This window comes from Paramisgurnus dabryanus, chromosome 23 (genome assembly GCF_030506205.2).
Source record: "Paramisgurnus dabryanus chromosome 23, PD_genome_1.1, whole genome shotgun sequence".
NCBI lineage: Eukaryota > Metazoa > Chordata > Actinopteri > Cypriniformes > Cobitidae > Paramisgurnus > Paramisgurnus dabryanus.
Window position 1 is genome coordinate 1,415,042 of NC_133359.1, and position 10,877 is coordinate 1,425,918.

Consider the following 10,877-nt stretch of genomic DNA (forward strand, 5'->3'; position numbering starts at 1 on the left):
TAAAAATGATTACCTCGTAATTTCTACCTCTATAAAGCTTGAAAGACCTAGGACATTTACTAAAATAGCTTGCATATGTCCATCATCTTTTAGACAAACACAATTTATCTCAGATGGCTTAAGGGTGAGTAAATCATGTGGTAATTTTCATTTTTAACCAAACTATCCCTTTAACTGCATTGTTAAGTCGGTTTGTTGTCTCTTTTAATCAAACCATCTCAATTTCATAACCAATAAGAAAGTAAAACCAATCTGATGGATTAGATCACAGCTCCTTGTTCTCTGCAATCAAGTGTATGAGGTGTTTCTGTACTGATCTCATTCTGAGAGAATCCCTTTACATACACACACGTACACGCACACACAGATACACACATCCATCAGCTGTTCCTGCCTCCATCCATATGCTCCTCTAATGCTAATGTCATATTAGCATTCATGAGGGGATATTTTTGGAAGAAACCACCATGTTGTGACCTCCTCCCGATTGGCTCCTTACCCACAAACCACAGAGCTTTGACTAGATCTTCTACAGCTTTAGCCTTCATCAAATACACACAGAGAGATACAAACACACACACACACACACACACATGCACAGCCTCATTAGCATATGAGCTCAGAAGAGCCGTTACACCGACTGCAACATCCATAAATGCTTTTATTCTCCAAGAGCAGCCGGCCGGTGGAAACATCCAACACGTCAATAAAAAAGATGGGAAGTTTATTACTCAATGCACGGCCGGAGGACATGAAATGAATAGAGTGGATGAAAAGAAAGGGAAGAATAAAGAGTAACTCGGGGAGAGAGAGAGAGGGAGAGAGAGTCTCACCAGGTGCTATAGTATCTGAATCTGTGCTGATTTTTCACTCCGAGTCTATAAATGAAGCCGCTGTGAGTCTTTAGTGCAAACACGCCTCATTTCTACATGAATTGCTTTCTTATAAATCCTGCTTTATTCCCATAGGTGCCTGACACAGTTAGTGTTGCTTCGTTCTGAACGTTATTTAAAATACCAATGGATGTTTGCGGACATAAATCACAGGAGAGGAGTGTTGAACTTCACATTAAACAAACATCATTGAACATGTTTACCTGACAGATTATTCCCAGAATCCTGAGCAGGACATCGGAGAAGCTCGAGGGGTTTGAGATTAATCTGATGCTCTTACGATGATTAAATGTGTTGACGATTAGACGCCACTCGTGAAATTAAACATAATGAGGTCAATGTGACAATAATCTATCAAACAGCTGGATGAAACTTTTAATGTGGCGAAACAGTCGGCACACTCCCAGCTAACAGGGAACGTAACTTTGGCTAACGTTCTCTAAAGGTTCTCTTAAAGTGTTTAAAAAAAAACGTTCTTAAAACATTAACTCATTCCGCGCCAGCCATTTTTTGATAATTTGCCCACCAGAATTTTTTGTGATTTTCAAAAAAGTTTCACAAAATGCCTTCCAGAACATACAAATATATTAAATGAAAGAATTCCTCTGCTTTCAAACAAACAATAAATAAACAAACAAAACCGGGGGGGGGGGTATCCTATCTTTATTCTTGTATCTGCTTATAAAACTTCTTCAAAAAAATATTTTTGTAGCAAAAAACTGAAATAATTGCATTTTGGTAAGGAATTTTGTTAGAGATCAGATTCAAAATGATTATCAAAACATACACAGAGTTTAAAATTAGTAAATAACATTTTGGCTTCAGTTTTTTCATAAATTGGTTAAGTGCGCCATCTAGAGGATAATCGCGGTATTACAGATTACCGTAAAAACTTATCAGGAACACTTTTTGTCAGGCAAATGTTTGCTCTTAATTGGCGATATAACTCCTCAATGGCGGGGAAAGAGTAAATATAACAATAAACCAAATTGTTCTAAATTTTTTTAAATAACGTTCTTATAACCACACAATAACTTTAATACAACATAAAAAATGGAAGTTTTTAATGTTCTAAGAACATTTAAACAATGTATTTATAACCTATTATAAACGTTAGAAAAAATGTCTTAGAACATTAATAAAATGGCGAATGGAACGTTTTAATAAAGTTTTTAAAAAAAGTTCTTAGAAGATTAATATAACAACAAACCGAACCGTTCTAAAATGTTTTGAATAACTTTCTTATAACCATAGAATAACGTTAATACAACGTCTAAAACACTGCACGTTTTTAACGTTCTAAGAACATTTAAACAATGTTTTTATAACCTATTATGAACTAATATGAACGTTAGGAAAATGATCTTAGAACATTGATATAACAGACCGAACCGTTCTTAAAGATTTTAAATAATGTTCTTATAATCACACAAAAACGTTTATACAACGTCTACAAAAACTGGACGTTTTAAAAGTTTGAAGAACATTTAAACAATGTTTTTATAACCTATTATGAGCGTTAGGAAAACGCTATTAGAACATGAATAGAACAACAGACCGAACTGCTCTTAAAATGTTTTGAATAACGTTCTTATAACCAAACAATAACGTTTATACAACGTCTAAAAAACTGGACGTTTTTAACATTCTAAGAATGTTAAAAATACGTTTTTAAAACTTACATTACAGGAACGTTTTTATAATGTAAAATTGTTAGCTGGGCTGTACGGAGCCCCTAAGGGGACACGTGGTGGGTCCCAATTCGCCTACTTATACTACGACCTAAAAGTATGTACTGTTTTTGTGAGGAAAATGTACGTACTTTTGAGTGTGTAGCAAAAGAGTATGCACGTTCTGGGACGTACTTCGATGACGTCATGCAAAGTGAACGACAACGTGGTTGCCTAGTTACGCACACCAAACGCAGGTCGTTTGTGAGGCGGCTGGTTATGATGTTCATGTGCAACAATGTGTGTAATGAAAGCTACTTATTTTAAAGTCAAAATAGTTAAAGTTTATAGTATAACTATTGTTTAACGTATTTTATGCTTATTTTATACTTATGTTTGCAAATCAGAAATACCGCGATGAAAATGAACCATGCTTTTACTATAGTAAAAGTTTAGTAACCATATTTCTTAATAAAGTTAACATTTGTACAGCCACAGTATTACTACAAATAAGTCAGTGTGGTTAAACTATAATTAGTGTAGTAAAAGGTGTTTTTTTCATAAGGGTTTATAGTAAGGTATAAATCTAAGACAGAAACATAAAAAGAAATACATAAAAAAGACACATGCATGACACAGTACTACAGCTATGGTACTTTATTTTCACAACATCAACCGAATATTACGAGACAATGAAAGATAACTTTAATTAGGGTTAAACATTTAAATTCTTACACTTAAAAGCTGAGGGCGCATCTCCGCTGCTGCGTCTGGCTGCCATATTTACATCACCACAAAGCTCCTCCCTCCCGCACGCAATGGGTTGTGGGCAATATTAGCCGTTAGAGTGTGGATCGATCTGCACTTCGAAATCTAACCGGAAATAGTAGACCATCCGGGTATCTTTGGGATACTCATTTCAACATACTACGTTTTGGGACGTACTAATTCTAGTTTCGAATACTATTTAGGACGGATAGTATGCGAATTGGGACTCATAGAAGGAGAAAAAAATGTATAAAGTTTAGTTTCACGTGAGTACGTGAAACTATCATGTGCACATGTGAAACTATTGCGTTTAGTTTCGCGCGTGCACACGTGAAAATTTGGGCTCGGTAGGGCTGTGCTTATATTAAACTTCAGTCATTTTATTCTGCACGGCACAATGATAATAAAATACAGCACAGCATTGACATTCAGTGCCGGAGAAAGGCATTTGCTGTAGAAACGGTCAGGTAGGGATAATTGTTTAGGAAAACACATTCTGCTCCTCTGTAGCTGATAAGCAAACCAGCCGGACCAGAGCGAATCAGAACAGGTCGTCTGAATACTTACAGTCACATCGGTCACAGACCTGGGGTTCGAGGGAGCGACTCTGTAAATGTCATTCAGAACATTTTCTGATTCTTACATTTACGCATTTAGCAGACATTTTTATCCAAAGAAACTTACATAAATCATTTTACCAAATATCTGTGTTTCCTGGGATCGAAACCCACAGACAGTTGCGCTGCTAATGCTCGACTCTACCACTGAGCTCCAGGAATAATCTGACAATACTGCTAACCCTGATTAAAAACAAATCCAAACTGAGCCAATCTCTGCTTTACTGGATCTCAACTACATGACCTGCGTTTAAGGATCTGTCACCACCGGAAGCAGCAGAAATGCGATGGTTTGTGGGTGTATGGAGAAAGCCAGCTTAGACGTACAGCATGTAATATGGTGGAAGTGATGTGAAATATATCTATAGTCTTCCTCATAATGTTTTTCTCGCTGCATGAATATCTGTGTAAAAAAGTTTAAATGTCAAGTCAATTAGCTGTCCTGCCGCCGCCTGCAGTTATTCCCCTGAAAGTTCTTTACATTAAAATGCAGAATATTACAGTTCACCCGTGAAGTAATTCATGCACAACACTGCGCTTATGAGAGGTTTGCTCTCAGGTTGCAATAAAAATTGTTACAAATAGAAATGCACTGATAAAACATTTCTATGCCGATACCGCTATTTAAAATGCGATCTACCGATACCAATAGTTTTTCTTTTTACTCCTTGTTTCAAATTATTTTGTCATTAAAATTGCAATTCTGTTATCATTGTCACCCAATTAAAAATAATCACACATGAGTGTGAGTTCTGATGTGTTTTATTGTCAGGATACTTCCGATACCAATTATAGGCCGGTGAATCTCTAGTTAAAATTGTTGCAGTTCTCACAACTGTTGCCAACCAAACGTGCTGATTCTTACCTGGATTTTTAAATTCCCTTCAGTTTTCAGCCGAGACCTTTAAGCACTCAGCTGCATGTTTATTTATGCAATATGTGCTGTTTGTCTCGTGCTGATGTTTTGTCTTTGTTGTACAGCAGGGAGAAGTGGACTGCTGGCCTTTGTCCTGCCCACCGGCTGACTGCGACTTCACGTCGGTGCCCGAGGGCGAATGCTGCCCGCACTGCATCTCAGATCCGTGCCAAGCACACAACATTCGTAATGACATCACCAAGACCTGCGAGGACGAACACGGGATCACGCGGTTCAGCGGCTCATCCTGGATCAAACACGGCACAGAGTGCACACTGTGCCAATGCAAGGTAATTACAAACAAACAAATGTAAACGATAACAATAAACACAATCAAACAAACAAACAAACAGACAGACGGACAGACAATTGTATGTTTAAAGAAACAGAACAGAAACCAAACAAACTATCAAACATGCAAACAGATTTGCACACAAAACACAATTAAACAAACAAACAAACAAACAAACAAACAAACATGAAAACAGATTTGCACACAATAAACACAATTAAACAAACAAACAAACAAACAAACATGCAAACAGATTTGCACACAAAACACAATTAAAATATGCACAACAAACAAACAAATTTGCACACAGACATAAACACAATTAAACAAACAAGCAAACAGATTTGTACACAGGTACAAAATAAACACAACAAACAAACAAATTTGCACACAGACATAAACACAATTGAACAAACAAACAAACAAACAAACAAACAAACATGCAAACAGATTTGCACACGTATAAAATAAACACAACAGACAAACAAATTTGCACACAGACATAAACACAATGAAACAAACAAACAAACAAACAAACAAACAAACAAGCAAACAGATTTGCACAAAAAACACAATTAAACAAACAAACAAACAAACAAACAAACATGCAAACAGATTTGCACACAAAACACAATTAAACAAACAAACAAACAAACAAGCAAACAGATTTGCACACAAAATACAATTAAACAAACAAACAAACAAGCAAACAGATTTGCACACAAAACACAATTAAACAAACAAACAAACAAACAAACAAACAAACAAACAAACAAACAAACAAGCAAACAGATTTGCACACAAAACACAATTAAACAAACAAACAAACAAACAAACATGCAAACAGATTTGCACACAAAATACAATTAAACAAACAAGCAAACAGATTTGCACACAATAAACACAATTAAACAAACAAACAAACATGTAAACAGATTTGCACACAAAAAAACACAATTAAACAAGCAAACAGATTTACACACAGACAAAGTAAACACAAACATGCAAACAGATTTGCACACTATAAACACAATTAAACAATCAAAAATGTGCACACAGACAAACAAAATTAAACAAACAAACAAACAAACATGCAAACAGATTTGGACACAGGCATAAAATAAACACAATTAAACAAACACATTTGCACACAGACATAAACACAATTAAACAAACAAACAAACAAACAAACAAACAAACATGCAAACAGATTTGCACACAAAATACAATTAAACAAACAAACAAGCAAACAGACTTGCACATAATAAACACAATTAAATGAACAAACAAACAAACAAAATAATTTGCACACAGACATAAATAAACACAATTAAACAAACAAACAGATTTACACACAAACATAAAGTAAACACAAACATGCAAACAGATTTACACACTATAAACACAATTAAACAAACAAACAAACAAACAAGCAAACAGATTTGCACACAAAACACTTAACCAAACAAACAAACAAAGCAAACAAACAGATTTGCAGACTATAAACACAATTAAACAAACAAAAACGTGCACACAGATAAACAAAATTAAACAAACAAACAAACAAACAAACAAACAAACAAACAAACAAACAAACAAACATGCAAACACATTTGCACTCAGACATACAAGCAGACAATTGCAAAATCAGATGAGATGAATAAGCACATAAAACAAACAAACAAACAAAACATTACTAGCATTTGTAAACTCATATTGAACTTTGATACTGTGTATGATATCATTTTATTTCCTCTGTGTGATGTAATCTCTCTCTCTCTTTCTCTCTCTTCTAGAACGGACACATCTGTTGCTCAGTGGATCCCATGTGTCTTTAGTGGTCCAGCTGGACACTAACAGTACCTGTACAGTCTCACACGACCACCCAACCACCACCAAACCCACAAATCCTTCCAGAATTTATGCCAAATATAAAATGTGTATAATAATATCAGCCAGATGACAAACAACCTCATCGATCTTATCTGATAGCAGAAGAGACCATTACCGCACAAACAAGGACTATCAACTCATCTGAAACCCAATAAATCAAACCAACACAAGCTCGACACGCCGGCATGAACACATTGGATGTTTAAAAGGAAAAACATTCATTTTTATCTCTTTGATCACTGATAAAGAATGTAGAAATTTTAGCTCGTAAGTAAATCTTAATGTATTTCTCATTTGCCTGGTTATGGAAGTTGATGCTATTTTGTGTTTCAATGGCACTTTTTTCAATTAGCTTTCTGTCTTTTTGTCTAGATTTTAAATGATTATATGGCTTGTTCTTGTCTCATGGTGAATAAAATATCTCCATTTCCATTTATGGACGTCGGTGACCTTCATTTTTGCTGAATGTGTCTCAGCTAATGACTCTTCTCATGTGATGGGATAATTAAATGGCTTTCTTGTGACCTTCGATACCTGTAACATCATTATCTCGCCGCTTTCAACTAACTTTAATATCCCATGATTCTCATTAATGATGTACAGTCTAGATAGCATCATGTATCTCGAACTATTTGTGTTCAGCCATTTTGAAAACGCTTTACAACTTTAGAAATGTATTTCAGAGATCCTCGGCTGAATTTCATCTTTTCTCGTATGTTTTGAATATGGCATGAATATTCAGCAGTGCAAGTTTGAGTAAAGACACTAGCGCGGTCTCTTGAATATTCAGCACGGTCGTGTTGAGGTCACAGGAAACAAGATTTTGTTTGTTACCTTTGAGTCACTGTGTAAAAGTGTTTTTGAGGACACAAATCTCTTTAATTTTTATATTTAAAAGGCCAAAACTCTAAATGTAATGAATTTAGTAGCGTTTGCTGGGTCAAGTGTCACTGTAACTATTGATGATAATTCAGAGAAATTCAAAAAAAGATGTGTTATATGATTTTTGGTTTGAAAAATAGGAAAAAATTTTTTTAGATACTTAGGATACTAACTTCATCAATTGCAAACTATAACAAATACATGAACTGCAAAAAATGACTTCCTTGCTCAGTATTTTTGTTTTGTTTTCAGTAGAAATATCTAAAAATTTTTATTTCAAGATGCATTTTCTTGATAAGCAAAAATTAATCAAGAAAATAAGCTTTTAGACAAAAAATATAATATTTAAGTGAATTTGTGCTTAAAACACGCAAAAAAATCTGCCAATGGAAAAGCAAATGTTTCTTGCATTTTTCTTGAATTAACTATTTTTTAAAAAATAATTCAAGTTTTTTCTTATCGCATTGGCAGATTTTTTGCTTAAGCAAGCACAATTTCTAGTCTACACTGCAAAAAAATGATTTTCAAAAAAAAATCTTAGTATTTTTGTCTTGTTTTCAGTAAAAATATCTAAAAATTCTTAAATTAAGATGCTTTTTCTTGATGAGCAAAATAACCCAAGAAAATAAGTCTAGTTTTTAGACCAAAAAGATCAAATTGAAGTGATTTTGTGCATAAAACAAGCAAAAAAAAATCTGCCAATGGGGTAAGCAAATTTTTCTTGAATTTAGTGTTTAAGAAAAATGTTCAAGATTTTTTTACTTACCCCATTTGCAGATTTTTTTGCTTGTTTTATGCACAAAATCACTTCAATTTGATGTTTTTGGTCTAAAAACTAGACTTATTTTCTTGAGTCATTTTGCTCATCAAGAAAAAGCATCTTAATGTAAGAATTTTTTGATATTTTTACTGAAAACAAGACAAAAATACTAAGATTTTTTTTCTTAAAAATCATTTTTTGCAGTGTACAAAATATTTCAAATGTATTTTCTTAAGTCATTTTGCTCATCAACAAAATACATCTTGATTTAAGAATGTTTAGATATTTGTACTGAAAACAAGACAAAGATACCAAGTAAAAATCACCCAACACAAAACACCCCAGCATCACGGTGACAGATTTTACAGAGTCAAAAGTGGATTGAAATCACAAAGATTTACATATTTGTAATTTATTATGTTTTGAGCAAATATTTCAATATGCACATAAGCAAAGTAGTTCATTTGATAAAAGAGTAAACAGTTTCTTTGTTGTACTCAGTTTCTTGGCATTGTCAAGTCGACAAATGAGCTTTCCCTGAATATGTATTGTTTATACGAAGCAATTTTTTATGCGACATTTAAGCTAAATGATCTGTGGAGTCCACTGGATACAAACCAAATCAATCAAATCATACTCTTTTAGTTCCAGATAAACATTTTTCCACAGTGGATTTCATTCATGTATTTGTCTTCAGAAAGTGATTTTCTGCAGCAGTGTTTTCAGTCATGATCTGCTGATGGGCTCGATTGTGCTCTCAGTATTTGGGAAATGGTCCAATCTCTCTCTCTCTCTCTCTCTCTCTCTCTCTGCACAGCTTTTAGGAGTTTACTCAACTGAGTAATGTCAACCAACAAGTTGAACCAACTTAAATGGATTATGCAATACGCGAAATTCTGAGTTTATTCAACTAGTAACTAAAGTCATCCCAACTCAAAGGATTACGCGTGTATAAACATCATTCCCGCATATAAAGTTAATCCACACACAAGTTGGGTGAAGGGCACTTTAGTTTTAGGGATATGCACATCTAAAGTTATCTAGAAAGCATCGATATCGTAATTATATCAATGATTTTATCAAAAGCAAGTGTTTTTGTGCATGTGATAATACACATCGATCGGTCTGCAACTGCGAAGTACATGTGACATGCACACACACTTCCAGCACCATGGCTGGAAGGAAACGCAGCGTGTATTTTATTCAATAAACACAAAATAATAAATTGACCCCCTTTAACAAAAAAAACTTTGTTCAAATTACTTTATTATAGTTTAAAGTTGGATTTTTTTACAGATCATAGTGGTTTGAAATGGCATAAGGGTGCGTTATGATGACTCCTGGTTAAGTGTTCTTGTGTGTAAACATTTACATGATTGTGTTAATAAAACCTCAATAATCCAAGAAGAATGATTTCACATACTGGGTGACATCAGAAACACTATAAGAGTCTTTGGAGAAGAAAACAAATCTCAATGACATAAATAGGATCCAGGTTTGGCACAGGTGCCATATGTGCTCAGTATGTTCCTGCTGTATCTCAGTACGCCACAGGCCAGTTTCCAGCTGCTTCCTAAATGACCAATTTACTATCTGAGAGCAAAACCCACAGCGTCAGATCCTATGAGCCGCAGAGACTGATATTACTCTTACTGCTCTGTCAGGAGGTTAGGATTTACTTCAACCTTCACTCCAGAGAAAACTAGATAAACATATCATCATAATATTACTGATGCATTATCAGAGATGAACCTGAACATAATGCTCAAATTCATTTTAATAGTCAGAATCTGCAATTTAATACTGATTGTGATTTCAAGAAAAGAGCTCTGATCATCACTACATGCATCGCTTCAAATCTGAGGATTAAAGCATGTTAAAAAAGCACAAAAAATAATATTGGTCCAAAATTTAATAGCATAGAAAATGCAAAAAAATAAATAAAATACTTATAAGACCCATCAAGGATTCTCATCATCACCCATACAGCAAAAAATACAAATTTCTTTGGACAAAAATATATTTTAAATATGTGCTAAATCCATTTAGTAGAAAGTAATGCTTAATCGAATATATTTTTGAATTTGGAAATATATTTAGTTTGAATTGTCTTATATTAACATAAATTTTAAAATAAATGTCAAGGGTAAGCAAATATATTTTAAATTTTACCACCCATATTGCAA

General features: G+C 34.1%; 1 protein-coding gene across 1 annotated transcript in view; it reads left to right on the top strand.

The window, feature by feature from the left end:
* Positions 1 to 7,485, top strand: part of nell2a (neural EGFL like 2a) — a 79,816-nt gene extending 72,331 nt beyond the window's left edge. The window contains exons 19-20 of the mRNA XM_065277362.1: positions 4,930 to 5,154; positions 6,953 to 7,485. Of these exons, the coding sequence (XP_065133434.1) occupies positions 4,930 to 5,154; positions 6,953 to 6,994 (267 nt within the window). The 3' untranslated portion in view covers positions 6,995 to 7,485. The remainder of the gene's footprint in view (positions 1 to 4,929; positions 5,155 to 6,952) is intronic.
* The last annotated feature ends 3,392 nt before the right edge of the window (positions 7,486 to 10,877 follow it).